At 40.6% G+C, this 20,299-nt stretch overlaps 1 protein-coding gene across 8 annotated transcripts in view; it reads left to right on the top strand.

The window, feature by feature from the left end:
- Positions 1-371: 371 nt before the first annotated feature.
- GPATCH8 (G-patch domain containing 8) overlaps positions 372-20,299 on the top strand; it is an 81,503-nt gene continuing 61,575 nt past the window's right edge. For 5 of the 8 annotated variants that reach the window (XM_044418722.1, XM_044418725.1, XM_044418724.1 and 2 more), the window contains exon 1: positions 8,998-13,593. Coding sequence is in view for 1 of the 8 variants with exons in the window: in XM_044418719.1 (XP_044274654.1) it covers positions 512-556 (45 nt within the window). In the remaining 7 variants the exon portion in view is untranslated. Of the gene's footprint in view, positions 557-8,996; positions 13,594-20,299 lie in introns of those variants that run through there. The other 3 variants (XM_044418720.1, XM_044418719.1, XM_044418721.1) reach the window with 3 other exon arrangements.

The raw sequence follows: 20,299 nt of genomic DNA, 5'->3' as shown, positions 1-20,299 counted from the left end.
TCCTTGTCTTGCAGATTCTAGGCTCGCAACTGACAGATTCGCCTAATGGAGCCTGCCGGTGTATGTTAGTTTGGATTGCGATTCTCAAATCTGCCATACAAAAAGTGCCCCTTCCTCCCAGTTCAGCGCGCAGTAGGAAGCAGCAGTTCTTCATAGATTCCCATGTAGCTGTGTGGTCCTTCTCTTTTTTTAAACACAAAACAAAGCCAATGTTTCTTACTCGAAATAGCCTTTGTACTAGAAAGGAATGCTTGCTTTTCCTGCTCTCTTTTATCCGGGAGGGGCGCCCTGCTGCCCAATCACCGTCACGCCAGAAATTCGCCGTCGTTTTCCGAGCAGCTGTCTATTGTGTTCCGGGGAGACAAAAAACGATGCGGTCAAAGAGACCCGGAAGTGTGGACTCTGTATCAGTCTAAATATGGGGTGATCGTGCCGGGTGCGCGCACGTCAAGGACGCACGGCCCATCTTCGTCGCAGTCTCCTGACTAAGGTAGAGGCGAACTGAAGCAAAATGGCGGATAGGTTCTCCCGCTTCAACGAGGACAGAGACTTCCAGGTAACCGATGGCCACCGCAGGGGGTGGGAGGGAGGCTGCGTCTGTCTGTGGGGAACTGAACCCCCGTCCTCGTTGGTTTGCCGGGCGGTACCGCCGCCCCACGTTCCTCTGCCCGCGCTCCCCATTTTAGTCTTTGCTTAGGTTAGTTGAGGCCTCTTCCTTACTCTCTAATTCCGCCCCCCTCCCTTTAGCCCTTAGGTTTTAGGAGTGACTTCAGCATCTGCCCTTTAACTTTTGCCTGATTGCATCAGGGGTGATAATTCCTCTCGGCTGAGGTTTTTGTTTTGTTTTACACTTTCAGCCTTTGTTTAAGGCTTGGTTGGGATGGAGGGGGTGCTCTCTGTTTCAATTCCCGCTCCAGGCCAGTTTGGGGGCCATTTCATGCACAAACAGTCCAGCCCAGGGAGGTGTAACTCATCCTTTTTATTGTTTTAAGGATGAACGCGATTGAGAAGAGATGAAGTGACTCCTTTTAGTTTGCCCTTTTTGCGTCATGGGATATGGGAAGAAAAGAGGAGGCTAGTGGGGAGTGAGGGGGAGTACCTAGAATTGTCTTCCTTGTTTAGCTAAATGCTTGCGGATTGGAGGTCAACTTGAAATCCCCTCCTTTTCTCCCTAGCCTAGTGTAATTATTTAACAAATTGGTTGGTTTCCTTTGCACCCATTGCCACAATCCTTGCTGTTGCTTTTACTAGGCCAACTAAAATGTTGTTCCAAATGTTCAAGCTTTTGAGATCTCTGGATCTCTTCATGCGGGGGGCGGGGATGGTGTGGAACTGACTTGATGTTGAACTTATGCTTGCATCGTCGGAGTCTTAAAAGGAAACGTGGGAGGAGGGTTCCAAAATGGGAAGAGTTCAGAGCTCTTTCCATCTTGGGTGAAACACACAATTCCTTCATTTCCAGGCAGTTGCTTTTAAACAATTTCTTACTGCCTACCTATGAGAAGGCTGGCTCCTTTCCTTCCATCTTGAGGGAAAAAGTGCACTTTGTGCAGGGAATGCTTTGGGTACAAAGGAAATCTATTCATAGTGAAAATTATAAAGTAGGGCTGGAAAAAGAAAGAGATAGTTGTAAAACCCCCACAGCTTCCAGTAGCATAATATATGGCTTGATTTATATTTTTAATCCCCCCAATAACTAATGTTCTAGTCTCCAATACTGAAACCTTTAGTTGGAGGAGGGAGCAAGTAAAAAAAGTTTCCTTCCCTCCCTATTTCCAGTATATGGAATGAGATGATGGGGGTAACACAAACAGATGAAAGAAAAATAAGATTGTCACACTGACTGTGGAGAGGTTTTTTTTTTTTTTGTTTCCATTGGGGGTACACAATCATCTGTAACTCTCCCTTTTTATTGCTATTGCTACCATGACACAGAAGGCTGTGTGTATATACTGCTGCTGCTTATATGCCAGCACCCATTTAAATATTTTAGCTGGACAGAATAATAATTGAAGAACTGAACTAGTTACTTCATCATTTGTCAATTGTGCCTATCACAATTAGCCAGGGATCCACCCCTGCAATACTTTGTGAATTTTCCATGTTACTTCCGTGGCTCTTGTTGCCTTCACAGCCAGTCCAGAGTGGACCTTTGCATAAAGTCAGTTATGGAGACAGAACAATAACTAAGTTTAACATTTTAGGGGCTTACTGAGCAGTTTGTAGTAGTGTAAGATTTTTCTTATCTCTTTCAAATGGTTACAGCCATGGAATTCTAAGGACAATGTCCTGGTCTGACAGGAGTCATAGTCAGAATTGCATGTTGCATAAAATAGTGCAAGGATCAAGCATATGAGACTTAGTAGAGAGTCTTGTGCATTTTGCCTTGTTGTGCTCCTTTTTGCAGTTTAAGTAAGCATAATTGATTCCTCCTTTGAATTAAACTTTCACATGCAAAATCTTGTCACACACTTTTTCCCTTTGGATTTCTGCCTCTTAAAATGTCAGCATTTGCTAGATTTTAGCATTTTTACTATGACATTCTAGCTCTGTGACAAAACACCAAATAATGAATAAATATTGGAGTGTGTTTTCTGGATAAAAAATCATTTTGGATTCTCAGAAGTACTGCATTACAGCTGCTTATCCCAGAGAGATATTTGGGTCACTGAATGACTACTGAGTCATGCACAAGATTCCTAGCTTTTTTTAATTGTCAGGCTGCAGCCTCTTTTAAGAGCTGTGTGAAAATAGCACTCAGTCCAACAACCTGATTATGAAGGATTTAGGGATCTTCTAGGTAAGTGGGACAGTATGTGGAAAATGCAGTTTAGCATGTCTGATGGGTTTGGGATGTGAAGAATGCTTATGCAAAAGAAATCATTTTGAAGCCCTTTCTACAGCAGATAACAGTTAATTTCTGAATTGGTTTTGGATCTCAAGAAACCATGTCAATGCTTGAGTAGCTTTATTCAAGCTTTTGTTGGGAACATCTATTTTCCTGTAAGTGAGAGTCATCACTGAGATGGAGGAGGAGGAGAATTACCTTTTTAAAATGCAGTTTCGAACATTTAATTTTAGAAAATGTACCAAGCTATAAGTGCTAGTCCTAGCTGGAGACAGTCAAATGCATAGTTCCGGTTTAAAGAGAGTTAAAGAGTACTTGTATCTGCAAAGTAACTGTGGAATAATGTAGGCAGACGGATAGTGACTTGACTTTAGCTCCCCTGCCCCCTTTTGGTAGACCATCGGATGCTGCTTCTTGCTGGAAATGTAATATAGTTATGGACTTAGTATATACATGGAATGGATACTTTTGAAGCTGCTGTTGTAGCTTTCCTGGAAATTGTTGAATTGGAAAATTCTTGAGAAACTTTTCCAAAATTATGTAATATTGCAGAGGCTAATTTGAATATTTTTTTTCTGAGGACCAAGAGAAGGGATGGGGAATATGTGGCTCTCAAAGTTGTTGCTTTGCTTTTCCCATTATTCACCATTGTCTATGTTTATTAGGACTTATGGGAGTCATAGCCCACCATTATCTGTAGGGTCACACCTTTCCCACCTTTACCCTAAAGAGCAATAGAATTTAGTATGTTCATTTTGCTTTAATAGAATATTCTATTGTATTCTCACAGATTACAGTGAGAATTTGGGAGGTTGACACATTTAATGTCCTGTACTTGCCAATTTTTATGGCATCATGAAGCATTAGACTTGCATGCTTCCTGATGGCCAATGCCCATTTATGTCTTCATATGTGCAATTTCTTTTAAAAAGCCTAAAAGGGAGATTGTACAGAGATATGACTTGTGGTGGTTATAGTGAAAGAAGCATTGTAGCATAACAGTCTAGCTTACATATATAATAAATGGTATTTTAGAAGCTGTCAGATTCATAGGTATCTGTAACCATTGTATATATTTATGTTAGTCCTTTGTAAGCTGTCTTGTAACCAAGTTGTCAGGGTAGTTTACAATAAAAATAGAAACAAAATACATGTAATAAGATAGGGCAATAAAACATACAATTGGTGAAAATAAAACCAGTCAGACTCGGAGCAGATTGAAATACCTGACAAAAGAAAAGCTCTTTGGTTTGAAATAATTCCAAAGTAGCACCAGGTAAGATTTTTCAGGGAAAATGTTCAACAGATGGGATGTTATCCTTGAGAAAATATAATTGCTCTCCAGGATCAACCAAAGGTGGGCCTCAGAAGAGTTCACGGTTCATTTAGTACATGCTGAGACAGGTGTTTCCTCAAGTACCCTGATCTCAAGTGTGAAGGGCTTTAAAGATCAAAAACAGTGCTTTGAATTGGGCCCAAAAATGGATGAGAAGCTAGTGAAGTTGACAAAGCCCCAGCGTGATATGCTCAGTTGTTTGTCCTAGATACACATACTTTTTGTCTGAGACTTACTGGACTCTGGATTTATCTGTTAATCATGATTTAATAAACTTAATATAATACTCCCTCCCTTCCAACTCTGCTTGCTGTAAATTGCTGCTCTGGGTTTTTAAATGAAAACAGTAGGGTATAAAGTAAAATACAGCAACACATTAAACTCTTTTATTAAAAAGGGATAAGTGAATGGAGAGACAGAATATGCTAAGGGATAGTGGATTCTTTGGAAAAAAGGAGGAAAACTATTTTGAGAGGCTTTCTTAAATCTTTTAAAATAAAGAATATTCAGATAATGGAAGTGAGAGGAAGTGTAAATAAATGCTATGGCAATTCTGATAACTCATCAAACTGAGCCACCTTTGTTTGGATTCCTGTTCAGTCTGCGCTGTCTGTGTACTGTGTACAAAATCTTATCTGCTTTTGTGCCCAACACAAGTTCCTTGTCCACATTTACATAGTCTTTTTCTGTTCCTAGTTGCCTTGATGGTTGCTATAGCTAGAAAGAGAGGACTCCAGCATTGATAATATAATGGCTGCTCAGGAATTTGGGGTGCAGTGGGATATATTGCCAAATGGATCTTATTAGTAATATATTGGCATTTTAAAAATTAGGATCTTACTCAATTATATAGGGTGGTGTTCAAGAAAACAATGGCTTTTATAATGGTTTATGCTAACATAGAAAAAATTTATGTAGTTTGATGTATTGCACAGAAAAACATTTAAGCTGTTTAAAGTTATTTGTATAGCTTGTTAATTCAGTTAATAAAACGTAACATTCTTTTCAGACATGTGTTCATCTCTTGATAACTCTGCTCATGACTTTCACTCATCTTCCACTGTCACATACATTAAGGCCTCCTAGGGTGCAATCCTATGCATTGGATTGCATAGAGAGAAAAATGTCCTACAAGTTGCCTGAGCCTGTACGACTGGCTGAAGGATGCTGAGGATTCTGTCAAAACATACTTAGGATTGAGGCCCTACTCTGTTACAGGCTCTGTCTATTTCTTTTCATTTCTCCTATGTTTCGAATTTTCTGATAATACATCTTTCTTCAAATTCTTCCTTAAAATTGTAATTTAATGTATATGAAATAGCATTTTTTCATAGTTATTTCTTGTTACCCTTGTTTCTTGCATTCTTTCCCCCTTCTCTTATGCCCACTACTGATTAAATTTATATTTGCATGTCATGTTAAGCCACCTACATAGTGTGGGTTGTTCACAAAACCTTATGTGGTGCTCTCAAAAGGTGACTGGGGGTTGTTTTGACCTCCTTCCCCTGCAGTCCTCTGACTGGCAGCAACACATCCAGAGGGCTTTCATGGTGGATGTGAACCCTTTGTTCTTTCACTTCATTGACAGCCTTTTTGCTTTTGATCCATTGTGCACTGGAAGCATGTTCAGTTTTGCCAGTTCATGTTGGAAAGTTTCCAGTCCTTCACAACCCTGTATCTGCTGAATGCCTGCTTGTATAAAACTTAACAAACCTTTTGTGTTGCCTTGTGCATTGCCTTAGTGGACTGCTATCTTTATCTGCCTCTACTACCCTCCCCTCTCTGAAGAGGGTCTCAATTGAACTCACCACCCATCTACTTTTCAGTTCCCTGAGGCAGCAGTTTGTGTTGCCACAAACATCCCACCCCCACTCCATGCCTATGGAAGAAGCTGCCTGTACTCAGCTGCCGCTGTCAAGACCTACTGTAACAGCAGCTCACCCTCACCCTCTCTCCTGTCCCATTAACACACTGCAGGCTGCAGCCCAGCTTCTTGATCAGTCTTTCTACTGAAGCCTCCATCCTTATTCTCCTGGCTCCCCTGGGGTTCCATCTTTGTACCAGCCCATTTCCCCTCAAGAAGACCCTGGTGGGTTGCAACCCCCAATAAAGATCTTTGTTGAGAAACAAAAGTCTGAAAAGCTTCTATTGCAATTATTATGGCAGCTAAAACGGGGATCCTCAAACTTTTTCAATAGGGGGCCAGTTGAAAGGTGGCGGCGACCCACGTGGGCTGGGGAGGAAGGGGGGGCATGGGCCGGCGAGGCAGGGTCGGGCGCATGCAAAGCAGCTCACTTGCTCGCAGATCTCCCAGCGAGTCCAAAACCATCTCCGAGCAAGCGAGCCACTGCCTTCTGCCTGTGCTGTGAGGCAGCGGTGAGCACGTGCGTGCAGGGGAGGCGGGTGGCAGCTCGCTCAGAGATCTCCCAATGTGTCCAAAACCATCTCGGAGTGAGCAAACCACCACCTCCCACCCGTGCGTAAGGGTGGCGAGCAGCAGCGCCGGCCAGATAAATGGGCATGGTGGGCCAGATCCATCCCGCGGGCCATAGTTTGAGGACCCATGAACTAAAAGTACCTTTTCTTTGGAAGGCATACTTAATTAGACACTATGGAGGGGGCATATGCAGAGCATATTTGACAGATGCTTCTTGGTGAAAGATGTTTACATCAAGGATACTTACAGGGAAGGCCTGCTAATATGCCAGAGTACTTACATGAGTGGGGAAATCACAGTATTTTACATTATATCAAGTATATGGGGGGTGCTTATTAGGAAGAATTGCTTTTATGGTGAAGGTGTGCTTATACTACAGTGGTGGGGATTATTCTGGCAATTGTAACATAGCATGAAAGTCATTCTTGGATATGACACACATGTGAGTAATGGTCCCAGATTCATTTAGAGATATTTCTTACTTCCCTTCAAATTGCTTGATTCAGATGCAGGGAGTCACAGGAGATATGGTGGTGCTGATTCTCTGGCCCGCGGATGGCAACAACATTGATTTCAGCCCTGAATAGCTTAGTGTTCTCCTGAAAGGAACATGTTACTTGACTTGCATATGTTGTGACTGTCACTTGCTCCATCTTGCACATCTGGAACGAGGTCGTCATCTTCAACCAGAAGTGTGTAGATGGAATGCTGCCTTGCTTTTAAGCAGGCAAAGGCACACTCCAAGAGAATCTTGCACAAGTTCTTCCATTTGGCCACACTTACAACCCTGTATGGTGGCATAAGGTATAAAGGTAAAATCCAGCATCTCTGCAAAAATACCTTAGGAAGACATGGGATTTTATTCTTATTCAAATAAGGAGAGGGAATAGGTGGCTGAGGCCTCAGGGCCGCAAAAGCTGGAGTTAAATGCAACAATCAGTTGTAGATTTTCCTGCTCTGAAGGTGTTGCTGAAGGGCATGTACCCAACATAGTAAGCTAGTTTGTACAAGGTCAGGCATAGCAGTTCCCTCCTCAATATGGATTTCTGCATTGTTACGTCCAAATGGGATGCAAGTGGCCAAATGATAATAGGTCCTATTTTCACTGCTAAGATTTCAAAAGTGGCACAGGACAGTTTGTTTGTTTGTTAAACTGATATCCTGCAGTTTTAATTTTTTTTAAAGAACTCAAAGCAGCTTAAATAGTTTTCCTCCTGCTGCTGTTTGCAGTCTTATCCCTGCAACAACCACCCTGTGAGGTAGGTTGGGCTGAGAGTCTGTGAATGGCCCAAAGTCACCCAGTTGGTTCCATGACTGAGCTGGGACTAGAGCCCAGATCACCTGCATCCTGGTCCTGCACTCTTAACCACTACACCACACTGGCTTTCATTCAGAAAGTCTGGAGAAATCTGGTATCTTCCCAACCATCCTCATCCAGAATCAAGGTGCCTTGGGGTGCTGGATTGCCCACTAACAGATGAGACATCTGTCTGTGATGAGCACTTCCACCACAGTGGCATTTTTGGTTCCCATGGAGGCAGACAGTAGCATTTTCTGCAGACTGAGCCTTTTGACGCTAGCCTGAAAAGGGCTTCTTTTTGGAATCCAGTGCAGGCTTTGTCCTGCTCATTGTAGTGGTCAGTGGCTGTTTTTAATGCTTGCCAGTCACAGCACAGGGTGGTGGAATAAGTCTCATTCCACACTTATTCAGCTGCTGGGAAAGGAGGAGCAGAACAAGCACACCTGTGGCTGTGGGGCTGTGGCAAAGGCAGAGCCACAGGAATCTGGCAGTTGGGAATAGGCGACATTGAAAGGAGGTGCCTCAGTATTGCAAGCTAGGTGACAGGGAGACTTGAGGAAAGCCATGCCTTCCAGTCAGAGCACTCTCCAGAGAAAGTTTTGGGTCACAGAGCAAGCTCACCATTTGTTCAGGTCCAGGCATGCACTGAGAAGTTGGTATCTTTTCTCAGTTTGAACTGCTATTGTGTTAAGCATGTGAATTAGCTAGGTGGTGGCTAGAGATGGAAACCAGAAGCAGAGAGAATGAAAAGATAAAAGGGTTTATGAATGCATGTGTGGGGAGTGCAACTCCTCCCCCACATGTGTACACCCCCCCCCATAGCATTAGTGCACCTTTAATACATCTTCTCTCTTAAGGTGCGATATGCATTGGTGGCAGCAGGTGACCTGAAGTTGTAAGCAAGCAACAGGAATGAGACAGAAGTAACTAGCAAAGCAAAAGAAGACTGCTGGGAATAGAGAAAGAAACTGCTAAGGGAGGAGGGAGGGCACAGGCTGATGTAGCAAAATCTCTTGCTTGGCAGATTTTGATAGCGATTTTGCCTGTATGGAGAAGAGTCGCTGTGTTTTTTCTTGTTGAATGTCTCAGTAGTTACTTCCTGCAACCTACGATGAAATAGTTCTCAAGTTTAGAGCACAGGACAACCCATTGTGGGTTCAGCAACCCCTAGAACAAGGTCATGAGTTGTCAGGATGGTTTGTTGCCTACAAACACACCAGTCTCCATGAGCCAATATGGGTTTGCATAACATGACAACCTATCACAAGTTGTCACCCACAGTGGGTTGTCATGTTGTGCAAACAAGCATCTTGTAAGCACCTTGGGAGAAGAATGTGTTGTTTCAACTTATTTTGTTGTGTGCAGTGATGGCAGTATACAGTAAAAGTAAGATTCTGGGATAGGTCTGAGATATAGCTGAACACTATATTAGGCTTATTAACAGTAATATCTTAAATCCAATCTATTGCTGAATAGGCAGAGTGGAAATGGTATTTATGTTTAATTTTTGTGGTTTCTATCACAAATGCCAGCTGTTTCTGAAAAGTCTGTCAGACATTACTGTCAGTTCAGCAGAGCTTTCTTATAGAGTTTGTTGTTTAGCCTCTAAATATTTGTCATGCCTAAAGCTATCCACTGTCATCTCTCCTTATTCTTAAAATGTGATTTCATGAACCTTGCAAATTCTCTTGTTTTCGGCACCAGGTCAAAACCTTTTTATTCAAGTGTTATTTTAAAAAAATAGTATTTTAATGGTTTTAACAGTCGCTTTTGATTTGATTTATTTTTATTGTTATATATTGTTGTAGTATATTATGATATTGATTGTTTTATTGGATTCTGATTTTATGCGCTAAGCCGTCCTAAGATGTTATACATAAAGGACGGCATATGAAAGTTTTAAATAAATAAACTTTGAAAAATAAGACAGCAAAGCCTACTAGCCTGCCTGCACACACATATTGAAGTTGGTTATTAGTGGCCTAAAAGAAAGCGACAAAAAGACGAACTTGCTGTGTGGATATAACTTACCTGATTGATCTTCCAGGGGTAGCATTTATTCTCTGCAGATCACCATGCAAATTGCTTTTGGCTAGCATGGTTTTTACACAGTGACCTAGTTTACCTTGTGAGGCTGGTGTAGCCTAAATCAGGATTATTCAAACTGTGGGTTGGTCCAGTCCATTTCTTAACTTGCTATCTAGAATAATGTTTCTCTTTCACCTGCTGTTTGTGTTGGGAATGAGAGGAGCAAGTTGTTATTGGCAGGCATTCTCAGCTCGCTCTGAACTGGACTCATCAGAAGGGAAGGTGGAGGTGGAGGGAGCCTGGGAATGTGAGGCTTCAGAGCTGAGATGAGATAAGCAGTGACACTTATCTCAAGGCCATCCTCCCCAAGCACTCAGGCAGGCTCTAAGAATAACCAAGATGTACAGCTGTCGAGTGGGGGCATGGAAGAGGAGCTCTCAGAATCAGACAAACCTGGTACAACTCTTGACCCCATGGCCTGGTGTTGGGAGAGAAGAGCTAGCCAACTAGAAGGTTGGTGTACAGAGAAAAGGGGTGCTCACTTACAGACAGGCCCCCATGAAGGGATTCAGCCCAGACATACTCAAAAGGAGGGTTTCCTGAAATAGTTTTTTAGATTGGGTTCAATAAACTACTCTGTAAGCTTATTGACTATACTTTGATAAATAAAGAGCTTTTTGCAAAAGAACAGTTGTCTGCCATCTGCTTTGAATGTGTAAAGGGAGGAAACCCCCAGCTCACTACAGTTTGTGCATGTTGTTCATACCATTTTCCCATGGATTCTTTTTCCTTTTGTATGAGTTTCAAACCCTGGAGAACATGAATATGATCCTTTGACATGGGCTTGGGTTTTCAGAAATGAACTTTTAATGGGTGTGGCCAGTTCCAGACAGCAGGAGGAGTTAGTGCTCTGTGGTGTAAAAGTAAACTATTCTAACTTTTATCAAGGTTTCTTGAACATGTTTCACCAGATTTCCGTGCAAGCTTCTTTTTCTGTACCAGTATCATAAGAGTTCCCCAGCTCCATTCTTAGCCACACACTTGATCATACTTCTGCCCTCATGGCCTGGTTACCTAATACGGGGTTATGTGGAAAACAATATTCTCTAAATGAATGGTGAATTCTAGACTATTTCAGAGACAAACATTTGCTGGCTGTCTTTCCAAAGAAACTGAACTCCACTCACAAGAGTGAACACCCTGCTACTGTTCACATGTGCCTTCTTAGGTAATCTAATTAATAGCCTTGTTTTTAATGGTCTACAGCCTTGGGTTGATCTCTGGATTTTCTAAACCAGGGGTAGGCAATATAGTACTCTACAGATATTGTAGACTACAACTTCTGTGAACTCCAGTCAACATGGCCAGTATCATCATCATCATCATCATCATCGCCTCTATACTGCCCTACAGCCAAAGCTCTCTGGGCAGGTGAAGCTGATGATAAAATACAATAAAAATCAGAAAAAAATACAAAGGTTAAAACAGATAACACAGACAGTACAAAGACAATCAAGGAATGACAAGATGAGTGACTCTGCAATCCCCTGGTGATCCCACTCAAGCCACTGGGTGGCTGAGTATATCCTTAAAAGACTCAGAAAAGAGGGCCATCTTAACCTTGTGCTGAAAAGATGACACATTCAGCACCAGCTGGGCCGCAGTGGGGAAGTTATTCCATTGATGAGGGGCCACCATTGAAAAAGCCATTTCCCTAGTTGCCACCTTTCACAGTTCCTTTGGATTTGGTACTTGGAGAAAGGCCCCAGGGGTTTAATATGGTGTCCAGTAGATCATGGATGGAAGAGGCACTCCTACAGGTATTGTGGTCCCAAGCCATGTAGGGTTTTATAGGTTAAAATCAGCACCTTGAATTGGGATCTAAGAATGCGGGTTATATTAATGCCAGAATTGAGGCTGTTGTTACTTTTTAATGTGATGCTATTAGACAATGAGATATTAAAATATAGACTTTTTATTAGATATTCATACCATGGAAGATTTGAGGAATTTTAGGGTTTTTGAAGAATCTTTCTCAGTCAAAATCAATAATCCTCTGCTTAAACATGTAAAGCCTAAGTCTGAATAAAAGGGGAAACTGCAAAACTCTTTGAAGCATTTAAAATGCTATACTACTGTAAATCTGACATGTAGGCAATAATTCCCTTTCCCCAAGAGTGAAAACATTTGTTTTATTAGACTTGTTCAGGGTCTGTAGATATAGACGGGCAAAGGAAACCCAAATCTAATTTGGTGATGAACAACCTGTAGTGCCATTCCAATCCCTTCCTAAGTGGTTGAAAATTATTTAATTTCTTCTCTATTGAGGAAAAAAACAAGATTCTGGTAGTTAAATCATGTACAAACCACACTAGGAAATAAGGAGGGGAAAATTTCAATTGTTCTGTAAGGCTTAACATGTCAACAGAGAGGAAGTCAAATGCACCTCATTTGGTAGGGCAGAGTGCAGAACTGGCAAAGATTCAGAAAAGTGCAGCCAATATGATAAGTGACTGGAGCAACTGCCCATGATATTTGTATTCTTTGTTATACCAGTTGCTCATATACTGAAGAACATGAGTGGGAGGGTGCCATTATGCTTGTGGCAGGCCTTCCCCTGTCTCTTCAAGTCACTAACAGAAATGTTGAAGGGTACAGGACCCAGGACGGGCCTGGGGCACCTCACTCAATACCTCCCTCCAGCTTTGTGGTGAGCACTCTTACAGCATGTTATGCTGTGGATTCACTTAGTAACAGTGCCATCCAGACCATACTTTAATAGCTTGCTGATCAAAATATCATGAGGTACTTGTCAAGATGTATTATATCTGCAGTGTTTCCATGATCTGCTAAGGAAATTCTTCAATTGAAAAAGTTAGATTTATATTTCATAAATCTGTGCTGGTTTTGAGTGATCACTGCATTAGTTCAAGCTGCTTACAAATTAATCCTTGATAATCTGCTCTAAATCTTACCAGATATTGATGTCTGACTGACTGGGCTATAATTTGCCAGAATTTCCTTTTTGTCCTTTTGAACATAGGTCAACAATTGCACTCCTCCAATACTTCAATTATTTTCCAGAATTTCCTGAGTATATTAGAGGTTCTGGGACCCCATTTGCTAGCCTCTTCAATACTGTAAGATGCAGTTCATCTGAATGTTTGGTCTTGAAATCATTTAAGATGCTTAGATATTTTCTGACCATCTCTCTGTCGATTTCACTAGCATTCCTTCCACTTCAGCCCATTTCTCAAATACAGTGGACGAACACAGATCCTCTTTAGGGAGTAGACTGAGCCAAAATAGGAGTTGAACAGTTCTACTTCTTCGTCATCTGTCTTCTCTGTTGGTAAGAATCAAGTCAAGGATGGCTGATCCTCTTGTTCTTTTTCCACGCTCTAAAGGAATTTCTAGGAGAGAACATGTGTGGCAGATATTTAAGGTAATTCAAAGCCTTGTTACTGTTTCTTCATGCTTCCCTGGCATAACTGCAGTTTACTTTTGGAAAGCATCATCTGCATCTTTTCCTTACTTGAATGGCTGGTAGTAGACTCCAATCCAATCACAGTATTGTTTTTTTCCCTTTTTCAGTTATTTTAACCCAGATGCTTTCAAGTTCATTCTCTTGAATTTCTGTGCAGGTATGTACATTTTTAATATATAGTGCAACTCCTCTCCCCCTTCTATGGCTTCTGTTCTTTTGTAAGCTATAATCTTCAATTGCTCTATTCCACTCATGGTAGTCATCTCACAAAGTCTTAGTTATACCAATTAAATAATACTTACTTTCTTAAATAAAGTGTTCAAACTGTTCCTGTTTTAGTGTAAAGTATTTAGAATTCATGAAATTTCTCTGCACTTTTATGAAGATGTTTAATTAACCTCACTATATAGCTGCATTCCCAGTTCCTTCTATGGTACATGGGCACTTGGCTACAGTCTTTACCTCTGAACTTTCATCTCCATTCTCTGCAGGATTCAGTTTAAAGCCTTCCTGATTCAGTTGCGATTCTTTGGGCAATCACATTCTTCCCAGTCTTCATGAGGTGGAGTTCATCTGCTGCCAGCAGTCTCCACCCAAAAAATAAAAACCCATGGACTTGGAAATCAAGTTTCTATTGTTAGCACCATCTTCATAGTCAGTTGTTCACCTGCAGATTTCTTTTCTTTTTTAGTCTTCTTCCATAGACTAGGAGGATGGATGAGAAGACTGCTTGAGCCACAAAGGTTTTGTGTTTGCTTGCTAGACTTCCATAATTAGATATTAAACTCATAGCTGTATCTGGCAAAGGATTGCTCTGTCTCTCTTGCATGATCTGTGGAAAAGCTTTGACAGAAATGCTTGCATAAAATTAAATCATGTCTTTGTACATAAAATTAAATCATGCTATATTTAATAAAAATGAAATATTTGGTTTTTAATTTCAGGTGGTTTGTCATTTCCCCCCTCATGGTTATTTGCCATGGCTCTGTGTGCTAAAATTTCAGCGTTAGAAGTTTTTGAGCATTTCCCCGTACTTGTTGCTGTAGGCTTTAATTCAGTGTATTTAACCAGCACTATCTTAGCTAAAAGTGATGCATATAGTTTAATATATATATATATCAACAATTCATTTTAATAGGTTACTTTTAAAGTAACAATTAATATAATTTTTAAATGTTAAAAATCTGAATTTAGTGCAAATGCACTTGCTGTCATATCAATAACCCTTAACAACATTTTAGTTGTCAAAGCTTATTGCACTATTATTTATTTTAAAGCTTTGCTAATGGATTAGGTAGAGTCCATGAGCACCAGTATCAAATGTGTGACTTGCTTTGTTTGCTAGATTTCTTGGGCTTCATGACCTTGGTTTAGGAAATATATGGAGCTTTTTCTCCTATTCATTTATTAAGACTTGATTGCCTTAAACCCTAAACCATTCTAGCTCCCATGTTTCTAACATTTTCTACCCCATTTTCTATAGGGAACCTTTTATTTCCAAGGGGTATTCCACAGAGTCTTACAGCAGAGATCCCTTGGCCTGTAGGCACAATTGAAAAATTGAGATACTTCCACAGACACCATCACAAAATTGCCATGACAAAAGGATAAGTAACTTGCCTGAAGAACTGAGCATAAGGCAGAAATTAGCTTTAACTCCACCTGACTGAAAATGCATATTTTTACAGCAGACACAGCAATCATTTTCTCCAAACATCTAAACAAACTATTGTAAAATTAATTTGTTCTCCAAAATTAATAGGAAGATCATGTATAAATCTTTCCTCAAAATACATTACCATAATCAAGTGATCTTCAGTATCTTTCAAGCATGAGTTACTTTGACTCTGTTACTACTGAAGCCACCTGGGGGCTGTTCAGGGCAATTTGCCTCCCCGTTGCTTGCAGATTGCTCACTTGGTCCTTGTTTGGGATGGATCTTTTTTGTCACTGACAAAGCACTTTACTCACTGCAAAATTTTCCAATGCAGTTTCACAATCTTTTTCTCATGCACCTAAGGAATATAATGAAACATAATTTGAGCAGCCTTCCTGACTAGGAAGCATGATCTGAGCAATAGCTTGTTTAGAGATGTAGCAGAATTATTGCCTCCTGTTACATCTTTGCTTTCAGAGGGTTTGAATGATTTTGATACACTTAGTGAAAGAGCTATGACAGATTTGTCCACAAGCCTAAGGAAAGCTTATTGGAAGGAGGTGCAACCAGAGTAATGAACTACATGCAAATATTCTGAACCTACTCAGGGGATGAGTGGTGCACCCATTCATAGCATGTATACTAGTACTTCCCAAAGTATATGTTTCTTATCTACAGAGACGAACAGGTTTGGAAAAATAGTGTGTATCAAAGAAGATGCACCTGGACAACTGAAATGTTACTTCATCTGTAATGAAATAGTGAGGCTAGGAACCCTTTGGAGTGTTACTGTTTACCAACTAACTAGTAGTATTGGGGTTTGGTGGTCAGATTGCCTCTCCCTCCTCGGTGTTTTTCTTACACTTGCACTTAGAATATGTATTCTGTTTTTGCTATTGTCTAGAAATGTGAAATTAACAAATTGGCAAACGGATAGGCCAGATTCAGTATCTCCCCTGCATCCCTATTTATACAAGCAAATCTCTAAATTTGACCTCCTTATATTTCATATTTTATATATTCAAGCAGGCTTGGTTACATATGATTCCTCCTTCATGCAGCTTACAGCATGGGAAATACATGGATGCCCGTTTTTTCAGTTTGGGAGTAATAAGAGTTTTCTGTTGATTTAACTATATGGACGGCTGCTATCTTGGAACAAAAAAAAAAAAAAAAAAACATAATGATATGATCCAGAAAGACCACATCTTACAATTCAAATATTTTTACATCTTGCCAAGAGAGGAGTAGCAGATGTCTTGCCTGATGACATTAAGATGTATGCACACATATCTCCCAAATGTCCTTGGGATACATGCCAGAGCCAGCTGGAGGAAGGAGGGGAAGAACAATCAATGGCAAGCCCATTCATCTGTCATAAAACCCACATTACTTAACTTATTCACAAGAGCAGTGTGACAGGGGAAAGGAAGAATGATTCCATTTATAAATTTTAGCATTATTTGTTCTTCTTGTTAGCTGGGCAGTTCAACAGCAAAGTAGATTTAGTACCCAAATGTCTGTAGTTTGAGGGTTGGTTTTGTCTTTGTGAATTTAAGGCTACAGGACAGTTGTATTGCTTAGATTTGTGCAGCCTAATTGTATCCGTAAGTATGTGCTTCATTTATTTTTGAAATTACTTTGCACAATTATGATCATACAGTGTGGTTAGTTACCTATTGTAGTCCTTTTGGAATTTTTGGCTACCATTGCCAGTAGGTTGGAGGATGTGGGATCATTCCTGATTCCCTTTTTAAAATTAATTTATTTGTTTTCACATTTACAGGTCACTGAATAACCCGACAGGACTCTAATAGTTAACACCACTAGATTGTTTCCCAGTTGAAGGTGACAGTGAGAGCTAAGCTCATGGAGTAAAGCAAACCTGTATTCTTGACATATAAGCATTCCTCAGCCTTGTAGCCTTCCTTCGGCATTGGCTTCCCTGCTAATATTCTGGCCTAAATTTTCCTCATATACATTTTCTTGGACCACAGGCACAATAGAATTTGCCTACAGATACTAAATGCTAGTACAGTAACTCTACATGAATCACCTGTATTTACTCTAGAACTTTTTTCAATGTCGTCATTTTTTAATTATCTTAAAATTTTGGTTTTGGAGTGTAATGCTTAGAGTCTATCTCATAGGTCACAAAGAGGCAGCCCAGCAAGGAAGTGTCAGAATTAAAAAGAAGTAATATACAAGTTAAGCACTTATGCAACTTGATCAATAGGGTGAGGAAGCAACAGGGTAAGTCAGTCCTTCCTCAACTTTTGCTGGTAAAGAATTTAGTTTTTCCACATAAAGAAACTAACTAATAAATACTAAATAGCTATGAAGGTAGAAAGCCAGCAGGGATATAGGAGCCATAAAATTCTTCATGGTTACAGGATTGAGTCTTTTAGATGGATGCAGATAATTTTTGTCTGCTATGGAGGTGCAGCTAAGGGTCAGCCAGTTTCATCCTAGAGACTAGCACCCTGGGAGTACAGACCTTTTCACTCCCTTACAAATTGTTGGGAATACAGCTTCCAGTTGACCAAAAGCATGTTTGATGCAAACGATGGTAATGTCAGCTGCCCTGAATGCTGGAATCCCTCTACTGAAACTCTGCAAGGTAGCAACCTGGTCAACCCCACTGACTTGCATCAAACGCTACAAGTTTGACATCCATGCCATATCAGAAGGCAGTTCTTTCTTTGGTTCTTCACTAACAACCCCAGCCCACCATTTGAGTACAATTAAACTACTTAATTCACAAAGATCACCAAGAAGAAAGGCATAACTGCCTATAACTGTCATTCTTCAAGTGGTCATCTGAGCATTCACACAACCCACCCACTAACCCTGCTGTCCTTCTATAAGAAATAATTTTATAATCATGAGAACAGTAATACTACTGTATATTTATTGAGTATAATAATATAGACAATATTCATAGTACAATAGCAAATCCATCTCATTTGATCAATTTTCACTCTTTGAGGTTGGTCATGTTGATCTTCCCTCGGTCTTGAGACTGCTTGGGCAATGTCTGGGAATTCATCTCAGTTGTAATGGACACCAGGGTGGGGGAGGGGTTCCTCCCAAAGCAATCTTAGTCATTAAGTCTTCCCAACAATAGGTTCTGCAATGTGAATGCCCAGGTGACCACTCAAAGATCAACAGTGATAGGCAAGCACCCTGTCTTTCCTCATCACCATGGCAGCTGCTCAATACAGTGGTGCCCTTTTGGATAGTGAAGGGTTGTCTTTTTTAGTCGGCCCTGGAAAATGAGCCCCGTGATCCATTTTGCAATGAAGTTACTAATAACTGCCCACTAAAAGGTCCTTGTTTTAACAGAGTTCAAATGGCAGGATGTGAACAGAGTGTTATCTAGTAATGACATCATAGATATCTCCAAACTTTTAATTGTTATATTATTATTATTTTTGTATGGTTTATGTATTCTTTGTGAGCCGCCCCGAGGCTTTGTTACGATGGGGGCGGCATTATTATTATTATTTAAAACATTTCTATGCCGCCCCCATCGCAACAAAGCCTCGGGGCGGCTCACAACAAAAACAAACAAAAGCATATAAAAATTATACAATAAAAATATTAAAACCCGGTGCATCTTGGCATAATTTTTTTTTTTAAAAACCTACATAATAAATTAACAATTAAAATACGTTTTAAATAAAAAGGTCTTAGCCTGGCACCGAAAAACAAATAACGACGGCACCAGGCAGACCTCTCTGGGGAGCGCATTCCATAGGTGGGGTGCCACCTCAGAGAAAGCCCTCCTCTGGGTACTCACCCTCCTAATATCATTCACAGAGGGTTCCTGGAGAAGGGCATCTGTTGCTGATCTTAGGGGGCGGGAGGGCATATATGGACACAAGCGTTCCTTTAGATACCCAGGGCCCAAGCCGTTGAGGGCTTTATAGGTCATAACCAACACCTTGCATAGAAATGTTTTAAATAAATAAAATAAATAACTTGTTCAGCTGGAGAACCTGGTTACAGCTTGGAGCACTGAGGCCCATCACTTGCACCCTGGACCACTGTCCATCCTGGATCTAAGAGGTGATTAATGCATCCTTCAGAGAAATATAGTCCCTTCTAGCTTGAGGCCTGTATTGAAACTTGAATCATAAGTTTCTTATCATTAATGCCTAGTGTCAGACTTGCCATCCTTGCCCATTCCTCCACTCTGGAAAATAACACATCATTTCCAATGTGCCTATAGGCTTGGTTGTAAGACTGAAACACCCTTCATGGCTTTTCACTGGGAAATGGATGTGTAAATGGTTGGGGGTGGGGTGGGGAGCACATCTCTTTTACCTCTCAGCAGCTTTTCATCCTATTTACCATAATATCCTTCTGAATTGTGTATCTTAGTTGACCATAGAAGGGACAAGTGTTAAGGTGATTCCTTCCTAGATGAATAGTCTCAGAAGATGGTGTTTGGAGTCTTCTACTTTACCCTGTGTGCAATGTAGCATGCCAGAAGATTCTAACTTGTTCCCTGTACTCTTCAGCATTTGCACGGCACCACTGGAGGAAAAACAGCATTTGAACCAGAATGGAACCAGACAGTTGGTGCCTAACATCAAAAAAGTGGTAAAGCAGCTTTTAAAGTGAAACATAAGGGAAGGTCAACAGATCTGATGGGTGTCTTGTTTCATGTTGAATGAATCCCTTATATTTTGGAGTGAAAATGTTTTGAATTTCCTCATAGAAATAGGGCATGAACATACAATAAAAGCATGGTAGCCAGTAAAGAAAACAAATGGGAAAATGCACATACCAAATTCATCAGAGGAAGAACACCTTGTTTAAGTGTTTTTGTGTTAATGCAGGGAGCTTCCAGTCTAAGTCAAGTAAGTTGGAATGCTTGGTTATGGAAACCCGAGGAAATGGAGAAATCAGTGGGCTACAGTCATCTCTGGTTACAAGCTCTATAGGAAGAACATGGAAGGGCTTACAGTGGTGTCACTGTGTCTCAAATTGGACACAATGTCAAACCTTAAAAATGGCAGATTTCTCAAAGAATTATTGTTAGTAATGATAACACTAGGCTCTAAACGAATTTAGTACTGGAATCATGCTATCATCCTCACACATGCTAATGTCTGAGTGACCTTGAGATGGGGAATGACATTGGAGACATAAAGGAGAAAGTGTTGTATTGTGTGGCTTCAGTTACACTCAAATAGTC

Source organism: Varanus komodoensis, unplaced genomic scaffold, assembly GCF_004798865.1.
Source record: "Varanus komodoensis strain SLA01 unplaced genomic scaffold, ASM479886v1 scaffold92, whole genome shotgun sequence".
Classification (NCBI taxonomy): Eukaryota; Metazoa; Chordata; class Lepidosauria; order Squamata; family Varanidae; genus Varanus; species Varanus komodoensis.
Note: the sequence above shows the minus strand (reverse complement) of the source record. Positions and strands in the feature narration are given on the sequence as shown.